General features: G+C 37.6%; 1 protein-coding gene across 2 annotated transcripts in view; it reads right to left on the bottom strand.

Annotated features, from left to right (window-relative positions):
• LOC140146268 (glycine receptor subunit alpha-4-like) overlaps positions 1 to 26,347 on the bottom strand; it is a 364,389-nt gene that overhangs the window by 3,810 nt on the left and 334,232 nt on the right. For both annotated transcript variants that reach the window (XM_072168051.1, XM_072168050.1), the window contains exons 7-9: positions 7,858 to 7,998; positions 6,722 to 6,957; positions 2,276 to 2,422 (exon numbers count right to left, since the gene is read on the bottom strand). In XM_072168051.1, the coding sequence (XP_072024152.1) occupies positions 2,276 to 2,422; positions 6,722 to 6,957; positions 7,858 to 7,998 (524 nt within the window). The remainder of the gene's footprint in view (positions 1 to 2,275; positions 2,423 to 6,721; positions 6,958 to 7,857; positions 7,999 to 26,347) is intronic.

A 26,347-nucleotide genomic window follows, 5' to 3' on the forward strand; every position in this document is an offset into this window, starting at 1 on the left:
TATACCTTCAACCAGGAAGAACCCCCCGGGCCCTCTCCAGGACGTAAAAGTGATACTTTTTTCGTTTGGGTGGGGATCTAAGGTCAACTCAACTGGGCACTCTCATATAAAAAAAAAACATACGGGCGACAGCCACACAGTACTGTTGATGTCACCAAAGGCTAATTGATTTAACCTGAAGCCCCTAAAGAAGCAGTCTAATTTTGTTTTATATCCTTCATTCATCGAGTCTTTATTCATTGATTGATTAAAAGAATACCCACTAACATGGTGCTAGGTGGCCAAGAGCATGGCCGGCCTACCCAGGCTAAGCTTACGTTGTGTCTTGGCTTCGCACAGGGTTTACATAAGCTTATTATACCGTGTTAGTGTCGCCTCTCGCCTCTGAACATGCTTAATCTACGTTAGTCTCCATGCGGTAATTGTATCATAAATTTTGTATTTACTCAGTACGCCACTGACCAGCTTCTATTGTTATGCATAGTCGCGCTAAAAGTCGATCGATACATGTTGAAATCAGCACAATTCAGAGACACACCTTTTTGCTATAAAATTCATTTTCTCGGTCAAATATAAAGCGATACTTTTTTCTTCCGTACTGTTAGTTAAAAAAATCCTGGTGTTAAAATTAGGCATGAAATTGTGTCTTTTAGTGTAAGATTTTTGATTTGTATAGGCCTCAACTTCGCCCGTGAGCTATTGGCGTTCTTTTTTTCGTTTCAAACTAATATAGTTTGCTAAAGAAAGATATTTCCCACCTTTGTTAGACACATCGTGTGGATCTATATATTGTAATTTGGTCAGAATATCCGTTTTGATTCCCTCTTTTTCACTTCCGACTGCTAAAATGTTCAACCAGTACTTAATTTCTAATATAACTAGCAGAAATAATTGATATTTCTATTGTGGCTTGCAAAATCATCCACTCATGGGTACATTCGCGAGTTGATTTTGACAAAATTGGTAGTCGGAATTGAAAAACGGTGCAATTCTGTAAAAACTATGACATATAGCCCTATATGATGTGCTTTAGGAAATTGGGAAATATCTTTCATTAGCAAATTATGTTACTTTGAAAAGCAAAACCGTTGACCCCAAAAAAGCTCACAGGGCAAGTTGAAGCCTATGAAAATTAAAAATCTTACACCAGAACCCTAAATTTTACTAAGTTTAACACCAGAGTTTGAAAAAATATACAGTACCAAGCATTATTGTTTTTTCTGACATTTACCGAAGAAATACAAATATTTGTTTTTTTATAATTATGAAGTGAAAAGGTGTAACTAAAACTTAGCTAATTTCAATACCGAACTCGGTCGTTTCCAGTGCCTAATTAAGTGGCTGAGTGGGTCTTGTTAAACAATAGCCATCGACTGGTTAGCGTCTTACATCGACTGGTTAGCGTCTTAATTTAATTCACATTTCATCATCTTCAAATAATAGTTGAAATCAATGGTTCTTTTCTACTGCAGCAGTCGACAATTGATCTTTTCGGTAAATCCCATAAGGCTTTGCGGGTAGATATAAAATGTCGTCATTTGACGTCACGCCGATGGCGCACATCGTTTAGCGAACATCTTTACTGTGAATTTCAAAGCCGTGAAGTGCACAGTAACGATATGCGCATCAGCGTGACGACATCACAGGTCTACCCGCAAAGGCTTGTCGAATTTACCGAAAAGGTAAATTAAAAAGGCGGTAACAGATCGTCTGCTTTTATTCTGTCCTCTAGTGGCGCAAGTTCACTTATTCATGGTATATGAATTGTTCTTTGGTGGCGTATTTCGTATTTGTATACGATATTAATAGTCTACCGTCACACATCATTTGCAATGGTGCGTACTAACATTTAATGGAACACTTTTGAAAGAAATTAGGAACTATTGGACTTCTCTCCACATGCTCTGCATTCATTAACTCTGTAGCAAACTTATTTGTGATCACATGACACACGTTTAGCCAATCAATAAACAAGAATCTATTAATGAAGGATATTATAATTTAAATTCGATTGTCACAAAACCTGAGCGCAGTGATATGGTATTGCGCCATCATTCGCCTTTCTATCTGCAAAATGAACTGACGATTTTAAGAGCATGATAAAGAAATACCCCAAATCATTGATGTGATTTGCGAAAGATGAACTAATAGAAATTGCAATGGCGATGTCTACTTAAGGGCAAGAATTTCAAATAAAAAACGAAGTGTAATATTGGTGATATGGAGCGAAAGCGGCTCATTTAGTTTTGTCGCTCTACTTTGCAACTTAACTTACCTGGCCTAATCTGGTGCTCTCTTTTCGCAGTGCCCAGCGGAGGTGTTTTTCTGCCCGGTCTTTCGTCCATAAGTAATGTACTACAGCATATTCCACTAAGCTGCCTATCACGAATGTAAGGCATGCGTCGAACCAGATGTCAATGGCCTGGAGAAGTACAAAAATACATCAGGAATGGCCTACATAGTTGTAACAAGGTGTGTACCAGGTGTATTCTAGAAAGCTTAAAACATGTATTCTAGAAAGCTTAAAACATGTAAGAAAACGTGTAAAAGAACAGTGAAGTAGCTTCAACACGAAACTCATTTTTCTTCTTGTAATGTTAAAGAGGCTCTAAGAGATTTCGCAAAAAATTCAAATGAGAAAATATTTTCTTGATAGATTGAATACTCCAAGAGCCTACTGAGCAGGAAACATAGAAATAAGTAATAATAATAATAAAAGAATTGTATGCACAAATGTTTTCTTTACTTTACAATCTATATATATATTTTAAATGATCGAAATGAATAAAAAAACAAAACAAATCAAGTTGCCTACTGTCCAGAGTACTCTCCAATATCTCCTAACTAAATATTTTTAGTTGTTTGCTGAATTAAACCATAACCATTAATTCAGTGCTCTTTAAGATACTTGTTGACATTTCAAAGTACTTTTAGTCACACAGTTACATGTATTATACATATGACCTAGAATTTAAACTCTCCTAAAGAGCTGTTTACCTTTCCCCACAAGTGATATGCTTATTTTATATATAGAATTACAGGTAAATGTAACTGATATTCCATTTGAAATCCATACATCCCGTATGGAAGACTTGACCTTAATCATTCACACAGGGAGTATGTATTTTAAATTGAGTAATCTGAATGGTTGACTCCATTTGAAGTCCACTCCCTGTATGGGAGAGTAAGATCACGTTCCCTGTATGGGAGATTAAGATCACGTATTCCATTGGGGTGTATGGATTTTAACTGGACTATAATGAGAGACAAAGATAAAGATAATTTATCGCGTCTGACGTCATCTGTCAATCAAACTCGAGCACGGTTTGTTTACAAGTGTCGTGATGATGACTTGCTGAACGCGGATTTATAACCGGGCGCCGTATTGTTAATTTTGCACCTTGAAACATGCAAACCATCTCAAAAGTTAGGTCTTTATAGTAGGAAACTTTATTAACCGAAGGCACCATGTCCACAATGCCTAGAAAAGCGGCTTTTTGCCTTGTAAAAGTACGTAATTTTTCGCCATTTGCTGCTATTCCTTTTCTCCGATCAGCACCAGATAGATCGGTCTTCCTTTTACGCGCTGATTAACCTGTGTAAACCAATCAAGGATCGTAATTGACAGTGACATCAGACGCGATAAATTGTTTTTATCTCTGTCTTTAATTATAGTCCAATGTTATGCATTCATGTAGCTGCTACAGATAATACACTTTTCAAGTTTAATACACACACTGGCCTGAAAAAAAGAAGAATTCGGCAAACTGTAAATTGAACATTCATCCAATATCCTGTTGCATTTCACATTACGTACCAGATTGCAATAGTTTTCTCTTGAAATGATAACCATACACAAGAGTGTAAGCGGACATGTACTTTAAAGAAATATAGATGAGTTGACCTCAACGTTTATCAAAGGCAAGGGACTGGTATATCGATATGCTTGAGCGAACTGCATACAAAAAATACCCTATTTAATAACCTTATTGTGATGTGGCCGGAATTTTAAACGCACATGTCCTGAACAAAATATGATGCATGCACTCGCATACTGTCGGGCAAGGAATAGTGGGAATTGCCGACAAACTGCCTGGCAATTACGTCACAAGTCAACTTATGAGAGATTGACTACTTTTTGAAGATAAATCTAATGAAATTCGCAGGTAGTTGTAAGCCCACGTTATTAATATGAAGAAAAAATGTCATTTTAATGCAATACATGTTGCTCAATCGATCGGTGTACGATTCTCTGCGTACATCTGGCCTCCAGGGAGCCCACAAGTTCCTCAAGAGGGGTTGAGACTGATCAACGAACTTAGGAAATGTTATGTGGTCGATATTACGCCCTTTAGATTTTATCGACATAGAATTATTTTTCATGGACGTGTTAGGGCGTTGACCAGTATTGTGTAGTTAAATTGAATTAAAGTTTTGTTGAAGTTAGCAATCAGACTAAATAACTGCAATACGTGATATGGACACAACATCAATATCTTGTGTTTTCTTGGTTTTGTGAGAGCGTTGACCATTATGAGCCGATTGTTAGCGGCGTCACATTAACCATAAGACATCAAAATGGAGATATTGGAATCATAACCGGAGCATATACAAAATAATGTCCTTTTAAAAAGTTATTTTCCCTGAACCGGAGTTATTATAAAGGTTCCTTTTAGAATGTTATTTTTCTGAATTTGGGTTTTTTATGCTTTATGACTGTTCATTTTAAAGGAGGATTTCGTGATCCTAGCATCCTCTTTTTATGACATTTTTAGTAGATATCCACGAAAAAGCTTATTTCCAAAATTTCAGTTGATTCCGATTTTGCGTTTGCGAGTTATGCATGATTATGTGTATTACACTGCTCCATAGACAATGTGTTGTAATTTCGTTCTGGTGCACCAGAACGAAATTCAAATTTAACGATATTTTTGCTAAACGAATTAATCTGCAAGAAATATTTGGTACATAAACATTATGTAGCCAGAGGTATCCAGTGGTGTAAAATCTCAACTTTTTTGGGAAAAGTGGGGGATGAGGCTGTGGATCACGAAATGCCCCTTTAATAATTTACTTTTACGTACACTGATTATAATGATGTTGAAAAGGCACAATTATTAATCAAGCTGTTTGAGCGGTTTGAGACAACATGTATTTCTGTACGGGTGCGAGTCATGGGTAATCACTAAGGACATGCATGGGAAACAAGATCAAAGCCTTTGTCACATCTTGATACAGAGTCTTGTTAAACATCATGCGTGTTGATCGGATTTCAAATGAAACAATCTACAATCTGACCAACACCACCCCACTGGCTGCCAGAGCCTGTGAATGTATATGCCCTTATAATATATTCCACCACACGGGAAGAGGAAACCTGGACGACCGCGTACATTGGAATTGCAGTATGCCCAACACCTCTTGGGAGATACTAAAGGGATGCTGCAGCCAAAAAAAATTGCTTCGCTAGCCCAAGATCGTTACAGTTGGAGAAAGCTCCGCAGCCGACTGGTGATGATGAATATGAACACATCAAAAAAAGAAAATCACCATTTGTGACTTTGAGTTTAAAAAAATATGCAAAATTCACACTTTTGTTAAACGAAATCGGAATGATCACAAAATGTATACAATTGAATAAAATTTGGTGCGATTTGAAATATTACATCATTTTAACTGTGTAAAAGTGTATGTTTGAATTTAATGTCAACCATGTATAAAATACGACTATCAAGGCGGATTCTTATTAACTTCATTAGGCTTTTCAATTTCACAACGCGTAACCTTTTTGAATTTTTAACTTTTCGAATTGCACCAAATTACACTTTAAATCACTAATTTCACTCTCTTTTTTACACAAGCGTGGTATCATATTGGTGCTAACTCACAAAATTCTCCAAGCGTTGGTATAATAAATTCTCATTGCTGTTGATTATTTGCACAACATGTTATGACCACTCAAAACTAGTAGGTAAACTGGTCCTAAAAAGTAACTTACCAGGTAAGAAATTCGTCTGTCAAGTTCAAACGACAAATCGTATTATACTGAATAGCATATGAGTGGAAGCGGTGTACATTTACGCGGAGTTTGACACCTCATTTGTCGCAAACAGATCAAAACTTTTGAAGTTATGCTCATTTGAACAAGCCTACTATCAAATTTGAAAGTTGCAGGTCCGCCCCAATGAATTCACACAAACAGACACATGAAAGGAAAGTTAGTCATGCAAAGAAGAAGAGGAGAGCACTGATTACACCTGTATACTGCCAACCATCTCAAGTGGTATGAGTGCAACTTTCATTCCAGTGGATAGGTTCGGTTAAATAAGCATAACTTCAAAAATACTCATCCGTTTGCAACAAATGAGGTGTAAAAATTCGCGTCAATTAACACTGCTTCCACTCATATCCCATTTAGTGTAACACAATTTGTCGTTTGAATTTGACAGACAAATTTCTTACCTGGTAAGTTTCTTTTTTGGAGCAGTTTACATTATTGTTTTATGCATTTAGTATTCGCTATCGTAGTGCACGTTAGAATATGACCGTTGCTAGGTCAACTGGATCACGCTTTCTTTGTTACGAACTACTGATCGAAATGATCACAACACAAAACCTATGGCATATCAAAATTCGGAACAGGTGTATGAGCCCAGGCTTGGAGCTGTAACCAATGGTATCTAACGTGCACTACGACAGCGAATATAGGCCTATATTATACCTTTGTATATGATACTTTGGGTAGTCCAGCCGATGACCCATAGCCAACTGTTGTTGTCGTCATTGTAAGGATTGTTGTTACCCCTAGTGAGCATCTGGCAGGCGCTTGTCCAATCTCTATCCAAAATGAAACCCATGATATGAAGACCAGAAGACTGGTTGGGATATATGTTTGTAACACGTAAAAAGTCAGTTCTCTTTCTAACCAAAAATGGAAGAATATGCAAGAATAGTTCCCTGAAAAAGAGAATGAATGAATAAATGTATGAATAAATTTCCATTAAAAAACTATATTGAAACCATACAATAAAACATAAAATAATGCAAAGATAATTATAAAGAAGATGGTCGAAAGGCCAGAAAGCCCAGCATTGGCCTTGGACTTACAGAAGTAATGTAAAACAACAACAGATACATAGCGTATTAAGACTAACCCTGGCGGAAATTCGTTGCCACACCAGCGCTAAAAGCACGCTATCGGAGCTAAATGTGTGATGTTTCCACATTATATTTGTATTATAGTTGCAAATGCACATTCAACATACACTCTCGCCTTCCCCACCCCTATTTTTCAATTTTGGGAGACTGTAATATAGAAATGATGAGGATTTTGTCCTAATCAAATTGCAATAGGGGAGCAGGGATGGATGTTGGCCAATTAACGCTCTGGTGTGACAACTGACACAACAGTAAAATGCACTGACACGGAACAGCTTCCGGGATCACATTCACAGGCGAATAATTGGAACCCAGACAAAGAAATCTGTTGCGCTGTGAATGTGGTCCAGGAAGATGTTGCATGGCATGTATTGAAGTAATCCTGTGTGCAATTTTTGTTCATTTTTATGGATAGGATTTTAAAATATGACCTTGTGAAAAATTATAAGTTTCTTTTTGAGGCCAATTTAGTTATAACATGAGATTAGATGCAATTTATATTTATTTTGGATGCATTTAATTGAGTTGCAGACATATTTCAAACATATTTCTACGGCAATATAACTTGATATTCTTTTAAGCACCTTTTTCAGATGCCATGCAAGAAAGTAGTGCCTCTTCTTTTTCAAGCAGTGCCCAGCTCTAATTAGTGGTATATAACCATTAGACAGCGTAACAATATTTAGCTTAATGGCTTACCAATATGGGACACACGATCCACACAGTTGCCATATTTTACATGATCTACAAGCATTGTGTACTGTGGTAAGCTGATTTCTTGAAATTCGACGTATTTAGGATCATTCCACGTTAGCACTAACTCGTTCTCTGTGTTTTGATCTGTAGAAAAAAACGAGAGAATCAATTGATATAATTAGAATGATTGAAACAAGTATCCAGGCATACATTAATGTATACGTGTCTTAATAAAAATATGATCAAGAAATGCATTATTATTTTACTCATAAACAATATGGTTATCGATTAATAATGCGCAGAAGTGTTAAATTGATTTTATTGTGGTAAATACGCCACTTAAGACATATACAAGAGAGCGGAAATATATTTGACTTGATTTAGAAATCCATTATCGGTAATTTACAAAAACCTGTCAACTTTGATAATTGATCTTCAATAACAAGACAGTCGAAATGTTTTTATTTATGAATTATACTTATTCGTGTTTACTAATAATTTAGCTCTTCAAGAAAATACTGTTGTTTGGTTTCATAACAAACTGAGTGCTATTAAAACGTTAGTTTGTTTTAACATCCACGATCTATTTTTTTTTCTTTCTTTCTTTTTCTTTCTTTCTTTCTTTCTTTCTTTCTTTCTTTCTTTCTTTCTTTCTTTCTTTCTTTTTTCTTTCTTTCTTTCTTTCTTTCTTTCTTTCTTTCTTTCTTTCTTTCTTTCTTTCTTTTTCTTTCTTTCTTTCTTTCTTTTGAATAACAGATTCCTATTTGTGTAACTGTCCTTTTAATATACTGACGTTTCTAAAATACTAATTCTTTTCATTGCACAGCGGCATACACCAAAGTCAAGTGTTTCTAAAAGTGTTACCTTTTTTGAAATAGCCGAGTGGGAGGGTTTTCATTGAAATATTTTTATGTAAGAACTAAAGCATCATATGTATGAAGATAAACTGTACATAATGATTTAGAATTTATTTAATTTAATTTTGTATACACCAAAATATGTTTTGAATTTAGACTGAAGTCAGACTGAAGTCAAAATCGGTATATGTATTGTGCAATGTGCATGTTATAGAGGACCGTGTATTGTCGAGTTTTCTGTATGCAGAAACACGCAATTATCAACATTTTTTTTATAGCTATGGCTACTTATCAATCATGTGACGGACTGGTCTCTAGCGCGCTGGTGCTACACTGACATTAGTTCGAAGCCAACCTCTAGCAAATTAGTTCCTATTTTAGGGCATAGAGGCCGTCAGCGTGACGTCATATGCCGCCATCTTGTGGGTACACGCTGTGATGGTCGTTCGATCTCCATGCGTGAACAGCAAAATCACCGCGTTGAAGCGCGATAACAGCTGCGTGGTAAGCTGCGCCCTGCGCGTAGTGTCCGACGCATGAACACACAGATCATTTGTACCCACAAGATGGCGAAAGGCTGACGGCCTCTAATGGTGCGAGGCGAATTTATGTACAGTGTATATCAAGCAAGGCGGTTCTCGAACCACAGTTTTGCCTGCCTTCAAGTTGATCTCTGATAAGCTTGTGGTGACATTTCACTATAATCATATTGCATGCAGCCATTGCGTCTGGACATCCAAACCAAAAGGCTAATAATGCTCATTGCTAATCTTTAAACAAGTTGTGGAACCTGCATAATAACTGCGAATTACTTTTTGTACAATTCAAAAACAGAAAAGAAATAAAGTATTAATCACGTTAATATTGGCTGTATTACTTTCAGATTGGACTCTTAGAGTTGCACCCTTTGTTGAACCATACAATCTAACTTCATAGACGTTAGTATAATTTAATCCAACATTAATTAAATACATGGCAAATAACTTGCGCGATCTGCATGTTATTTTAAAATACAAAGCAAGACATAACACCGGGGAATTTAGCAAAACGTACCAGACATTATATTTATTTCAAGCAACCGCCTCATTTGAAATCTGATAATACCATTGTGCAGCTGAAATACATTGTTTTAATGAGAAATGACGTTTGGTCTTATGGTTTGCACTTGAGAGTTTGTTCTTTCCGTTGGGAGTTGCCAGACGCTACCAAAAATCAAATACCCATACATAAATTCAACACCATGCATCGCCAAAACATCTCATAGAATTAACACGAGGATTTATAGATTCTACTTTCAACAAAAAGGAAAACCTCTCTACTGAATTGGTACCACAATTTAAATAAAAGGTCGGGTTTGATCATATGATTACACGTAATATAAGACGGAAGGCTTTCCCTATGCATACGTAAGTTGACAGATCTCACTTGGAACTTTGCTGTTATTTGAAGTATAATCAGACGCCTAAATTAGACCAGATGCAGTAAAATGGTAGTGTTATACCACCCTTTTCAGCTTAGACCCACTTTCATGATGCAAATAGGGTAGCATTTTATCTGGACTCCCTCAAGATTGCAAAGTAATGAATTGCGATTTGATAACCGGCAGCATTAGCAAAGAAATGAATAAACTATATAATAAACTTGGTATTTAAAAATAAAATATATCATCATCATCATCATCATCATCATCATCATCATCATCATCATCATCATCATCATCATTATCATCATCATCATCAGCATCAGCATCACCATCACCACCACCACCACCACCACCACCACCACCACCACCACCACCACCACCACCACCACCACCACCACCAACACCACCAACACCACTACCACCACCAACACCACCACCAACATCATAATTATCATCATCGTTATCATCGTCATTGCATACTGCAGTTACTGTCCGTTTTCCTATACTCAATACACAGTGCTCTTACCATCGACGCGTAACCTCTACAAATAGCGTGTGTTAGAAGTATGGGTAATTGCCTAGTTAACGTCGCTGTGTGAAAAATAACCGGCCAATATTAAAAGTACTCTTCTAAAATTCTAGAAAATATAGTTTTGTAACATGTCCTAAATTTTTAGCTAATTTAGATGTTTGGAAATATTCGCACTTTGATGTTTTAGTGTATGTTATAGGTAATAGTACATTGCCTAGTTAACGTCGCTCTGAGAAAAATAACCGGCCAATATTAAAAGTACTCTTCTGAAATTCTAGAAAACATGGTGGTCGCAGAAGTCTTAAAAAAAAAACTAATTTAGGTGTTTGGAAATATTCGCACTTTGGTGTTTTAGGAAGGATATGTAAACGACAGATAACACCAAAAAATACGAAGAAATGATTTCCAAACCGTGTTACGGCCCACAGCCATTATGTTTCTCATTTTCAAGAATGTGGTTAACAATATGCACAGTATTGTCTCATTTCGTGAACAAAGGCCACACAGTAATTGTTACCTTGCGTTTGCTTTATAATCGTTCACCCAACTGAAACTATAATACCAGCTCATTGCTCATAACAGACACATGTGTGTGTGGATTTAACCAGAGAAGATCTGATGTAACATAGTTGAGCTGTTTTCAATGAGTGTTATTTTGGTTTAATAGCTTTTAATGGGGTTTAAGTCCTGCAAAGGTCGTGGTGAATTCTACTGTAGACATGACTGCATCATGGTCATCATCATCATCATCATCATAATCAATATCATCAGCATCATCATCATCATCATCACCATCAGCATCAATCCTCATCATAATGAATTATCCTTACAAACGCTATTATGGCGCTTGCATCCACTGTAGAAGATGAGGGAGCAGTAGTAATCTTTATCATCCAGACCATCAGGAAAAGCAAACATTTGCCGTAAAAGCCATCAAGATGTATAGACAGAGTAATGTTTCCTAACCTTAGTTCTACTTCCTTCACGTTAATAAAAGATGGGGTTCGCCGGCCGAGTAACGTTTAAACATTGAAATTGAATAAAGAGAACCGATTTAACCTTTTGTTAAGGCGTACTGATTTATTTTGAAACCATCTCAACTCATTTAGGTTATTTCAAATGCGGCTGACTGGACATGAGTGCATTTACGTTCAAGTGATTACATAATGAAATAAACTAGTAGTTTAAAGATAGGCTTAAGGATGGGATATCAACAAATGCACAGTATTTTTGTGGAACATGAGAGCACATCAGACACGTCCAATTGAATTGCATTCTGAATACGAGGAATGTTCTTCTGATATCAAATAATTTTGATTTCTTGAAATTCGCGACCGAATAACCTCGAAGTTAACTTTTATAAATCTAATGATATGTACTTAAAGTGTATGTAGCTAGGAGGAAAAGTCGTCCATCATTTGTTGACCTATCGTATTGAAGATACATATTTCCCCCCAAAACAACTACAAAATTAGGTCTAGAGGACATGCTTATTTCATTCAGATGGAGATTTATTCATACCATTAAGCCCACTAATGCAAATGAAACAAAATAGGCAAAGAAGATACCCATGCAACTAATGCAATGTTTTTATTTTTATTGTGAAAAATTTCAAAACCAAAATCTGATAATTTGCGTTGGGCCAAGTTACATGGTCCACAGGGGTAAATCTGATAAATGTACCTACAATTAGGTATATTTGCCCAAAATCTTCAGACGGACTGATCCTTTGGCGTAAAGAAGGGTTAAGTATCTCAGCTGAAAATAGATATCGTCTTAATAGCAGAATATTAAAACACATTGCCAAATAATATCGTAAAACCTTCCCTATATTCTGTGTGAAGATTCTTTGCGATTCACAAGAAGTGGAGAGAGACCAAAATCCCGGAGGAATGGGGCACTCAACACAAATGATCATATGGGTATGTTCCCCCGGAAAGACGCCTTTTTTAATTTCGCAGATCCGAAAGACCTTCTAAGTTTGACAAAAATAAAGCTCCGAAAGACCCTTGATTTTTATAGTTCAGCATGAAAATCAATGAAAATACCCTTAAGGTTAAACAAAGTGTTGAAGGGCTTTACCTCCAGAAAAAATATATTATTACCTTATACGTAAGAAAATATGTCTACTTATCATGTGAAATAAAAAAATCCGAAAAAAATGTGTGAAAATGTGTTTTTAGCCTATTTTTTAGCTCTTGTCAAGCACTATTATTCGATTTGTTTACAAGCGCCAAGCAACTGTCGTCTAGGAGAGTGATTGACATCTTTATTATTAGAGAAGAATGGAATCTGTATAGTTCATGAATATTCATGTAGTATTTATACAACCTGTATCCCAGCCATTTTGCTTAGCTATCATAATCGTTCATATACGACGCCCATATGATCCATGGTGTTAAACTGATATTCAGCAACTTTATATCTCTCGATCTTTGCGATCCGAAATATTGAATTTCAACTTTAGGAACATCTCTAGCAAGATAATTAAATACCTGTCACAAATAGAGGTCTTGAAATGTTACTTGCAACGTTAAAAATGTGAATAGAGAACAAATCGGGTTCAAACATGCTTCAAAAATATGGTAATCGCGTAAGGTAATTGTCAACGCCTACTACCAGAATAGCCGGAAGAGGGCAGACTTCATAAGGGAGTGTTCATAATATATTTTGGTGGGGACAAAGAAATTTCCTGGGTTTTGGTTTTGTTTTTTTATTTTATCTTCCTGTTCGGGTGTTTCGGTTTGCACATTTTCGGGTCATTTTCATGCACTTCACAGGAGTTTTTTCGTGGCTTCTCTGTAGCTGTCGTGTGTCTTTTTCCCCACGTACAGGGTATAAATAATAAATGAATAATAATATATGAAAAAAGAATCTGGAACTTCAACGTCAAAAACAAAACAAAAACAAGACAAACTGTACCCTGCTAAAAATATCAACCCCTATCCTCTCTGAGAATAAAAATAATAAGACTCCAACCTCACCTGCAAAAAATATTTTTTCGGGGATAATTTGGGATAAGTTCGGGCCTATTTTATTGCGACAATTTTCAAAATCTATAAGGTGAAATACGGTGTCGTGATGTGCGGCAGATTTGGGGTGCATTTTCAGCCATTTAGTTTAGACTCTGTTGTATTTTTAGCCATGATTTTATTGACCCTCGGTGTCTTGAAAATTAGGTTTAAGAAGGGTATTTTTCAATGATTTTCTCGAAAAAGTAAAAATTTGCGAAAACTTTCAGTCCAAAAGTTGATACAATTTTGGGTCTGTTTTATTCAAATTTGGTTTAAAATCGTACCGTAGTTTTTCGGAGTCACAGCCTCACATCCTTACCCAAACCAACTTGAGAAGGTTCCCCCGGGGTGTGTGCAAATTTGCAATTTATAGGCCTACACTCATCATTTAAGCCTAAAATCAAAGTGTTAATACCATTAACACTACCATGGCCCGTTTTGTCGTGATGACTGGCTTCCAAAATGTAGGCCTATTTTAAATTATAAATCTGGTCCCGCTAGAGGTGTGTTTTTACCCGCGGAGGTCTCTCCCTCGGGTTCGTGGATGTGCCACAGTTTTGGGGTAGGCCTACCTTTTCAACGACTATGATGGGTGGGTTTACAGCGAAGACCAACTTTTGGGCGCATTTTGGCAAAAGTGCCCAATAAAAAAGCGTCAAATTAGGCCAAATGTGGGTGACTTTGATCCCCGCGGTACAAATGTTTTGAAGAGACCCGCCCCGAGGTGTTTTTATAAAAAAAAATGGTCGGGCCTGCTAAAAACCTCCCGGAATCAAGCATGGGTAGACATACCAAAATGCCTTGAGACCCCCCCCAACCCAGCGCCGGGACCTCCATGACATGATATTCTCCGCGAGTCCACCAGAAAATATAAAAATATAACATTTTGATAGGCCTACTAGACCTATATTTGTCTGTAAACCTTTCTTGTAGTTGTAGGCTACCGCGTATGTCTACCGGTACCGTGATGACAGTAGCGTAGCTGCCGGGGGGCAATTGCAAAATTGCCTATTTGGGCCCCCGCCCCTAGTGCAAGGAAAAAAAGAGGAAAAAAAGAGAGGGTGAGAGGAGGGGCAGAGAGATGGGGAATCCAAACGATATGCAATACAGCTCAATAGGCCTACCATATACGATTATTATCAATAAGCCTGGCAAAAATTGTCTATTTGGGCCCCCGCCCCCAGTGGGAAATTTGGTGGATTTGGGCCCCGCCCCATAGGGCCTACAGTCTTGCCCCTCCTGGAAAAAATCCCAGCTACGCCGCTGCGTGATGATGTTGCAAAGTTGCGGAAGTTCATTCATAAATTTTCCATTTCCACTCGACAACAACCCGGGACAACAACAGGCCAGCACGCAGCGCGCAGTAGCTGAATCCCCGAGCTAATCAGAGACATGTGCGTTTCTTTTTCAACAGAAAATATGTGACCATGTGACTGACACGATGTACGCTTCAAATAATTATGCTCTCGGCGTCGAAAGTATGATAATGGCAAATATTTATAATGAACACTCCTTATTTAGCCACACCTCAGTTCCTTTCTCGGGTTGCCTGGTATATCAGCAAAATCCTACACCTATCGCCTTCCCTTGGTAAAATCCCTGATAAAAACTCGTGATATTGAAATTGAATTTCAGCGCCAGAACTTCCGTCATTCTAGCATCATGGATGGATATGCAGTGGCGCCGCTAGGGGGCAGTATTTCCCCCAATATTTTTTCTTTCCCACCCAGTTTTTAGGCAAAATCCCCACAATTATGTAATTTTCCACTTTTTGCGGCAATTTAGTGCAATGATTTCCAAGTGCCCCCGTCTCAAATTCACTTCCCCATGCCCCGCGAAAAAAAATTCTGGTTCCGCCACTACGGGTATGGCCATAGCTAGGGGCTTTCCCACCCACCCCAGTTGCCCTTGGTTATGCTGGACGTATGAGAAATTTAGAGCTTGTTCAATTCCACCAATTTTAGAAATTTTAAAGGTATATACAGTGTATATAGCCTATTAAAACGGATCACAGTCAAATAAAATATCGTAGGCCTAATAATTTTACCAATGGCATTTATTGAGCTGCTCCTATGGTTTAATATTGATATTATATAATTGAGCTCCTTGTCAAGCTCCTGAGTACAGGGACTAACTGAGCTCCCGCTATTTTCAGAAATGAAGGCCTGGCCTTAAATGAATAATTAAGATTGAGGCAGCCTTTTGTTTCATTTTACAGAACTTTTTTTTAATCCCCCCAAAATTAGTGTTTTTTTTTAATGGGGAGTAGGCTTTTAAAACGAAATTCAAATTTGGCAATATTTTCCATTGCTTAACGAATTGATCTGCGTGAAAATTCCTAAACATGTGGCCAGAGCGGGATGAGTGGTATAAAAATCTTAAGGACGTAGGCCTATGGGGTTGTATGAGGTTGTGGATCACGAAATGCCCCTTTAATGTGTGCTAGGTAAAGTCATTCTTCCTCCCTTTCGACATGCCAAAATTTATTCCCTCCCCCGGCCCCGTTCTCGAAATCAAAAGGCTGTGCAATCAGTACCGGTATTAGCCTACTAATTATAAGCCAAAATTTCCAAGCGACTCGCTAAAAATCGCTTGCCTCCCGTCTCGGCCAGCCAAAAATCACTTGTCCGCACCCCCCTGGACTGCCAAATTTTTGTGGCCCCTCCCCCTTGGCCTGCCGAAAATGCCCCACCCCTTTGCATAGGCCTAGGCCTATATGCCAATTTTTTGGGATCCCCAATTTTCATACCCATACCTTAAATGGATTTCTAAATATCTACCTGTTGCAAGCGCAGCAAGCATGAAAATGTGCATATATTTTTTCGCGCCCTAACTACTACCCCCCCCCAACATTTTCCCTCCCATGCACCAGGTTCATTGGCGCTAGATTTTAAGCTAGAAAATACCTAAATATTTTAAAATCCAAACTCGGCAACACCACTTTATCGGGCAAATAGAGCCCGTCGTATACGTAAACAGCGTGTTTAAAAAAAATGAGAGTGTCACTTTTGTCCAAAAATTTCGAATTTTGGCCTTGAGCAGCGACAATCAGAGGTAAGAAAAACACAGTATGACGCAGCTTGAAATATAGAATCACTATATCAATTTTGAAGTTTGTACTTCAAAGCACAAGCCGAAACGAGGTGAAATGGTTCTAAAAAAAATTGATTTCGCTGTATCTTTTATCGCGAAACTAGACAATTTGACAGCAGCGAGTCGGAAAAATAGCAAATATCTCAATTTTCTGCTATCGAAATAAAAATTTAAATAGCACCTGCATATAGAAGAGGGTTTATAGAAATAATGTAGGTCAGAATTTTGTCTATGAAATCGTGCACGGAATTGTTATTACTGGTTACAAAACGACATACAAGTGGAGGCCATTTTACTTCAAATTCGGCAAACATGTAAGCTTACTAAAACAAATCGAGACAAGCAATATCAAGAATGAATATGCACATTCTTTTATTGACTTGTTTGTAATGTGCGTCGTAGTTCCCAACAAAATCGCCACTTCCACTGAGAAATTATGGCCGTGTTCCCAAAAATCTTGATGCTCCGGATATTGAAAAAAAATTGAAATGTTTGAAAAGTACATTTCTTTTTGAGCCAAGTTTGAAAATTCAAGCATAATAATAACCCTTACACTTTCAGCTTTTAGACGTAGTTTGCGTTTTCTCTCTACGATATTTATTTCCAGAAATAGATAATTTTAAAGGGGGCTACATGCAGTCTCATTCTTGATCGATCATTGCAAAGTTTAGTATAACCTTAAATTGTTCATTCTGCACATTTTTTGTTTTTTTTTCAGGCGATTTTCAACCAGAAAGCCAAGAAACTTTGACTGTTCGGAGCTCCAAAAGACCCCCATTTACCGGCATGCCGTCAGCTGCCAAAGACCAACCACCTCCAAATTCCAGGGGAACACACCCACCAAAATTTATGATGTGCCCCCGATCCAAATCGCAAGTCGCGATATCCGTAAATGTTCAGGATTTAATAAAGGTGTTCCTGTTACTTTTGTTTAACGTTTATGCTGTACGAAATAGTGCTCGCTCTAAGTGGGTATCACATCCAGTTTATGGATCAGAGAGTGGTGTGAATCGAATAACAGATAGTGATCTGTATAAGCATCCTTTGAATACACTAACGTTTCAAAAGTTCTTTCCACAGTAACTAGACAATCTACGAAGGCATATTGGAACATTCTAAGCCTATTTCAAATTGATTTCAAATTAGCTTTAAGCTGTAAAAACGTGGTGACATTTCACACCACCATCATATTGAATACAATATGTCTAGATGTCCCAATCACAAGGTAATATTTAATCTTTGAAATTCATTAGAAATGTACACAATAACTGCGGATAACTTTCTTTTCGTACAATTCCATTGAAAAGTAGTATTACTCACGTTCTTCACTATACCAATGTTTTTTCAGATTGGACTCTCTGAATAACCACTAGTTTAGTTAGTCCGCTGAGTAGGGCCTTTTTCTCTTAGTTACCAGACTATAGATGAGTTGTCTTCTGACGTCATTGCCTGGCAGTATGCGCCCGCATCATCACAATTTCTATTGTTTTTTTGCCTGTCAGTATGCGCGCGCATCATATTTTGTTCAGGCCCCGTATTTTTACTCCCGCCACATCACAATAAGGCTGTTGAACAGTGTAGTAGTTGTATGCTGTTCGCTCAAGCATATCGATGTACCAATCCCTTGCCTTTGTTGATAAACATTGAGGTCAACTCATCTATACTCAGCTCAGACCATGATCACTATCTCACATGACGCAAGAAAGACGAACCGTGAAAGTCCAGTGTCCAGCGCCGCCCAAAATTTAGTTAGTGGATTTCGTGGTTAATCTTTTTTGAGCGATCAGAGTCTGATTATAGTTGGTAACTGAGGAAAAACAGGTCCTCGTCGGACTAAGTTTAGTTGGAGAAACGTCACTGACGAATTGCAAATACCTACATTATTCATAAAATTGTAACAAAAATCTACTTTTCCAACTTTTTGAACCATACAAAGCTAACTGCAAGTGCTTAAGTATATTTTAATCCGATATATGCACGGTAGATAATTTGCGCGAGCTGCATATCACGTTTGAACGTACATGCTATATATTTATATTTATTTCTAGCAATCGTCTCATTTGAAAACAAACACGTTGATCTGATTGTACCATTGTGCAGCTGAAACACATTGTTTTAAAGAGAAATGACGTCTTCTCTTCCTGTTAGCATTTGAGAGTTCTTTCCGTAGAATTCCCCTGATGCCACCAAAAATCAAATACCCATACATGAATTCAACACCATGCATCGCCAAAACATCGCAGAGAATTAACACGAGGATTTATAGATTCTACTTTCAACAAAAAGGAAAACGTCTCTACTGAATTGGTACCACAATTTAAATAAAAAGTCGGGCTTGATCATATGATTACACGTAATATAAGACGGAAGGCTTTCCCTATGCATACGTAAGTTGACATATCTCACTTGGAACTCTGCTGTATAATCAGACGCCTTAATTCAGACCAGAGCCAGTAAAATGGCAGTGTTATACCACCCATTTCAACTTAGACCTACTTGCATGATGCAAATACGGTAGCCTTTTATCTGGACTTAAGATGCAAAGGAATGAATTGCAATTTAATAACCAGCAGCTTTCGCAAAGAAACGAATCATCATCATCATCATCAGCATCCTCATCAACATCATCCTCATCATAATGGAATATCATTAAAAAACGCTATAATGGTGCATGCATAGATGAAGGAGCAGTAGTAATCTTTATCATCCAGACCACCAAGAAAAGCAAACATTTGTAGTAAAAGCCATCATGATGTATAGACAGAGTAATGTTTCCCGACCTTAGTTCTACTTCCTTCACGTTAATAAAAGATGGAGTTCGCCGGCCGAGTAACTTTTAAACATTGAGATTCAATAAAGAGAACCGATTTAACCTTTTTTTTAAGGTGTACTGCTTTATTTAGAAACCATCTCATCTCATTTAGGTTTCGGTTCATTCAAAGGTAGGTGGACATGAATGCGTTTACCTTGGAGCGATCACATAATGAAATAACAATAGTTTAAAGATAGGTTAAAGTACTTGTCAGGCAAATATGCGCTATTCTAAATTACATAATATATTATCAAGATATTTACAAAGTCACATCCATTCTAGGCAAAGACCGTAAACAAACAAACAAAGGAGCAAACAAACGAACATGCAAAAAATGCAAAATGGGCAACTAATGCGAGCGCATAAAAGTACCTCTTCAGCATCATGTACAGTGCAAAGTTCCAATGTGTAGCAGGCATCATAACTATATTGTATACGATGAACTTTCGATGGTCAATTTCGGGACGAGAGAGGTACTTTTGCTAAGTATACTCAACGTGCAATCAAGCGTGTGGTGGTAAAACACGGACAAATTACGGACATTTGTCCATATCTTTCCATTAGTATCTTATCGTGAAAAACTAAGTAGCTGAGGTGTTAGCTCAATATGCTAGGAAATATTTCTCGCGATGACCCCATGTTCACATTGGCTTAATAAGCTGTATTTTCGCGCAAAAGGGTGTCGTAATTCATGACATTTCTTGTCCGCCAGTTTGGGTACAAAACCCCCCTAGCTTACTGAATAAATAGCGCGGTTTTCCGAACATTTCCGATCTTGATTTGAAAAGGTCATAATAGCAAACCACTTGGAACTTGATAGGCTACTCTCTTATATTGATTTTTCAATCTGTTGCTGATCGCAGTTAGGGACAAATCGTTTTCGACTGAATGATTTGAATTTTAATCTTTTTAATCAATCAAACGGAGCGATTTTTAATATTTTAGTGATTGAAGTTAGTGGCAAATCTTTTCCGATTAAATATTCAGTCCAAAGGGTTGATTTTCATTATTTGTTAATCTTTTGCCGACTGAAACTAGGGCAAAGCCTTTCTAAATGCAAAAATAATGAGATAACATTCAGTCTACAAAAGTTTGAAAACTCATTCTAACAATATACAACGCATACTATGTGGCAGTACATTAAGAGTAATACTTAATTTTATGATGTAATCAATGTGCAAAAGCAGCAATTCTCATTCCTAAGGGCGTATCAAAATAAAGAAAAGTTTGAAAAATGCCACTAGAATAAAAAATATGAGGTATTTAGTAAAAAAAATCCCTATAAAATCAACGGCGTATGACAATTCATAAGGACCCAGTGGCTGTTTTGGTAAGCCCAGTAATATGCAGTTGCATACAATCAAGACACCATGAAAATCCCGTGTTTCGCCACATTCTTTACAGTACTTGACAGTCTCAGTCTTCCACATGGCATCATGACAACATCGAATATGCAGATGACACCACACTCATGGATATGGATTTAGTCTTCCACATGGCATCGTTCCTCTGTATGCAGATTTCAGCTCTCCTCAATAGGGTTTTCACACCACGTCTAATGAGAGGTCTGTTCTGCCTGAGAATGTCAACTTGTGCCATTATGCGTCTCTGGAGCTCATCAAGGCTACAAGAAAACCTTTGATTTCAGATAGCCACACAAGAAGAAATTCAGTAATGTAAGATCAGGAGATCTTATGGGCTATTCCATTGGTGATTCAAAGAAATCACACGATTGCCACAAAATTCTGAAAGGCGTTCTGTCAATTACTGTAAATTCTTAGTCAGTGGGAGTGGTCTAGTTCGTAGACACATTTCTGATTGGACAATCGCATGATTTCGGGTGCTGTCTATCAGGCCGTAGACGACCCCACGTCATCATGCGTCTTGATAATGCGTAACTCGCGTGTAGAGGTGCGCGTATGTATCTCGCTGGATGCGTAGACTAGTGCGGAATACGCCAATGCGCTAGCAATACGCGCAACAGAATACGTGAAGTTGTAAACAAGTTTCGTTCATTTTATAATGAGGGAGTTTTTATGACGGTAGCTTAGTTTTTGCTTTAAAAATTTGTTTACAGTTATTAAAATAATATTTAACTGACTAAGAATGAGAATAAACGATAGGAATTTTTATTTTGCCTATCCTCTACCTATGATAGACGACAGGCAGGTCCAATATTTTTATCGTAGTGGATACCGGCTGCGCCGGCATCCACTACTCAAAATATTGGACCTGCCTGTCGTCTATCACATGTAGAGGATAGGCAAAAAAAAATTCCTATCGTTTATTCTCTAAGAAAGTGGCGAAACATGTGACTTTTATCAATGTTCATGTTGTTTTGATTTTAATTGATTTTGTGCAACTGCATGTTTACTCGACTCTCCAAAATAGCCATTGATTCCTTTTTGATTTTACAGTTGTTGGAAAACAAGATGTTGATTCGAGCATTGGGCTATTCCAGTTGAAATCCACACTCTCCCTGTGGAAGATTTTGGAAATATCTTTCACAGGTGGAGTATGTTTTTCAAATGTAATTTGTATGGGATAATCATTTTGAAACCCATACTCCCCCTGCATTATGGCTTCACTTATATCTTCCACAACTGGAGTGAGTATTTCAAATGGAAGTTACCCAACTGCCTATTCTATTCGAAACTCATACTCCCTCTGTGGAAGACGTCAGCTAAATCTTCCACAGGCGGAGTGTGGATTTTAAATGGAATAGCCCATTTTGACCAAACGCATTTTGCAAACTGTTTATTTTGGAGTTTGTCATGAAGGACATCCAAAATCTAGGCTCTGGTGTGCAGATGGGTGACATGTGCATTAACAGCATCGAGTATGCAGATGACACCCCACTCATGGATATGGATTTTGAGAAATATAGAATATAGAAATATCCTGCTGAACCAAATTCCCATTGACAAAGTAACTAACTTTGTCTTTATGGGTAGTAGTGTGCCCTTAGTAGAAGAGGATATTAAACGTCGCACAAAGTTGGTAGCCTGGGCATTTGGTAGATTGAATAATGCCATCTGGTCTAAACATGACATCACCAGATCTCTAAAAGTCAGGATCTACCAGTCGCTCAACCTTCCTGTTGCCATCTATGGGTCAGAATCCTGGGTGTTACGTGCACTCAATCGACACAGACTGGATGTTTTTGATATGCGATGCCTTAGGGCAATGCTTGGAGTTTCTCTCCCCATTAGACAGAGTCTCAGCATGTAGCTCCATCAACAATGTTATTTGACGGAGACGTTTGAAATGGGCTGGGAATATCTTCAGGATACGTCAACATCGGCTTCCCCACCAAGCCTACATAAATGGCTTCAGCAAAAAAAGATCACCAGGTCGTCCACCAATCAGATAGAAGGACTAAATTCAGGGAGACCTTGGAATTACCCCACAAGAAGCGAATTTAAGACACAAGCAGCGTACAGAACTGAACGGAGGAGGTTTACTCGGCAGGGGGCAAGGGGACACAGCGTCCTGTGCAGCTAAGTCAAGAAGTAAGTCAAGTTATTTTGACACGAACGTAAACATCATGAAAATTAGGGAACAGCCCTTCGTTCGTTGTGGTGTTAAAAAGTCAGATAACGTTTCGAACAGGTTACAATTACATTAGTTTTATTATGCGCTTTACAGGTGAGAAAATGAAGAACTATTAACCTAATAAATGAGAATTTCTAAATAAAGAGTTGCTAAATTGACCTACTAATAGTTAGGTGAAAAAGTTCAATTTGGTGACCACTCTCTGGCTAGTAAAGTTTGACGATTGATTCGACTTCTATGGACCATTTAGAAAAAAAATAGCCACCATGTCCCTCGCGAAAATCCCGGCATTTTTAACCTTAGCATATCGCAGTAATCTGGTTCAAAACTTATTTTTTTAAGATGGCGCCGGCGGCCACCATCTTGGATTTCTGGGTAAATATGAGTTCGTAATGTCAAAGTAATGTCTAATTTGAAATCCTTGTGGTCGACTTATCCAAAAAAGTGTCTTTGTACACGATTTTAGGTCCTCTTGTTCAAAACTAAATTTTTCAAGATGGTGCCGGCCACCATCTTGGATTTCTGGGTGAAAATGATGCCGTAATGTCAAACTAATGTCAGAATCGGAATCCTTGTACTCGACATATCCGAAAAAGTGTCTTTGTGCATGATTATAGGTGCTCTGGTTCAAAACTTAAATTTTCAAAATGGTGGCGGCGGCCATTTTGGATTTTGGCCTCTAGCGAAAAATGCCGGGATTTTCGCGAGGGACATGGTGGCTATTGTTTTTCTAAATGGTCCATAGAAGTCGAATCAATCGTCCAACCTTACTAGCCAGAGAGTGGTCACCAAATTGAACTTTTTCACCTAACTATAATATGAAATGAATAGACAGAAAAGTCTAAGTAAAAACATAATTTCAGAAAGTTAGCATGTAAGCAAGACAATAAAATATTTGCAAAACGTGTTGTTTGAGCTATAGCAGACTACATTGATTGAAATAGTCTGTGAGATTTAGCCGACCGGCTGCTTCCTAAGAAACTTTGGTACCTTTTGTGAATTAATTATGCACTTTATGACTATGAATGTTTATATTTTTGTATTATACTGCTTGCGTAATTTTTCTTAGAAGAAACAAACTTAGTGCCTCCATACAAATAAGGAATGTTGTCTGTCAAATTTAATATGTATATGAAATGATCAATAACTGGTTCAAATATGCTAACGAGAATCTGCAGACACATTAAGTCGAAATAAAATAGTAATTCAATCAACTTTCGGAGACAAATATGAGCCTAAATATTATGCATTTTGCATAATGATCCCGCATGTAAACTGATATTGAACTGTGCATGTTTGACATTTTCGTAAAAAGTTTCCATTTTTTCAGAATCTTGGTTTTGCTGTATATAGCAGCAATGTAGCTTGCGACATCATCACGGCGTCTTCAGTCAGCGTAACGTTTACAATTCTCCAGTCACATGACTACCTGATGGGTGACCTAGTGGCAGCAGATCATCGTAGATGGTGGGCAGGATACAAAAATATACCCCCGCCATCTGATGACACTTGACCACCCCATCGGAGGATTGTAAACAGTACGCTGAATAAAGACGCCGTTGATGGTATCGCAAGCTACGCCACTGCTAAACCAAGATTCTGAAAAAGGAAACTTTTTAAGCAAATCCATTTTTTTCTATAAGAAGAACATATCATAAATTAAGAAACAAATAATATTTGAAATAGATACAAATAAGAAAATTAAATGGGAAAGAAGGTAAGAAACGAATAAGTAATATATTGTTGTCTGAAACCCAAAAAATCGTTGTCTGACAGAAAAATAAGCATCAAAAACAAAAAATTGGTAACGCATTATATTCTTATCTCAAATGCCAGGCGTGTGTCAACCTGTTGTTTCGAAAGTAAACAAATGCACGAACTTTTCCACACCGAGTAACAAGAATTGACACTATGTTATCAAGTTTTGCGTCGTATTGGAAAAGGACTCCGGGCAGTTCAATAACCATGGTGTGCGTGCATTGCATACACACGACAGTAAAAGTAATCCCGTATTGCTGCAAAAATGGAAACAATGCATTAAAAATAAACAATCGTCTTAATTTCTAATATACGAATGCTGCCTCAATATCCTATAACCTCTTTCAGTGAAAAACCTCTGAATTATGTGAACAATTTTTCAATTATTAGTGTTATTGATATTCCTGCTTTCTTAACTAACCTATCCTGATGCCATATATCCATGTCATACGACCTGCAGACCGTCCTGACTTAACGCTGAATAACGCCGCGAGTGTTTAGAAGGTTTGTAGATGGATGGAAAAATGATATAACAATATGCCTACTTGACCATAAGTTTAACTTCAGATATGGATTATGTTTCCTTTGGCTGCATTTCCTGTGTGGAAATGACCTTCTAAGAAGTGTTATTGTTAATTTTTAAAAGGGGAAGGTGTGTAATATTATGGTTGTGAAAAAGAAGTTAAAGTCTCGTGATTTTTCTTCGGAAATATGCATTCCTTTATTAACCTCAATATAGCAGGTGCATAAATAGGGTGACTGTAGGGATGGGGAAACAAAAATTCTCTCATAAATATATCTTTGTTTCTACTGTATTCAAAATGGCTAAAATGGAGGGGAGGCAAAGGGGATAGGGGGGGCAAGGCGACTTGGGGGAGGGGCTACACTTGGACGAAAATAGTGAAAGTACAAAAATGGCATACAAATCTTAAATATCATGGTGACCAGCATCCGCCACTGGTAGCTGGCGAATTCTGTGGCGTTAAATATACATTACAATACCAACATAATTATGATACAAGTTCCTAAATAGGAACCTTTGCTCGCACTTTTTTTGTGAATGGGCTCTTTGAAATATGCCATACCTCTGTGGAAGATTTAAGAAATATTTTCCACAGAGGGACTCTGTTTTCAAATCTAACTGTCTATGGATAATTATTTTGAATCCCACACTTCACCTGTATAGCCTTACTTTTATCTTCCACAATGGGAGTCATTATTCCAAATGGAAGTTACTCAATTGTTTATTCTATTTGCAATCCATACTCCCTCTGTGAAAGACTTAAGCTAAATCTTCCAAAAGAGGAGTATGGATTTCAAATGGGATAGTCCAACGACAGTAGGTGGTTTCAAGTCTTTAATTTACAAATTGTAATTGACCGCTATTATTATTATAGCTTTCGCAGTTTGTTGTTCTTTGACCCTGCGGGGCTAGTTAGATATCCAGAT

Source organism: Amphiura filiformis, chromosome 2, assembly GCF_039555335.1.
Source record: "Amphiura filiformis chromosome 2, Afil_fr2py, whole genome shotgun sequence".
NCBI lineage: Eukaryota > Metazoa > Echinodermata > Ophiuroidea > Amphilepidida > Amphiuridae > Amphiura > Amphiura filiformis.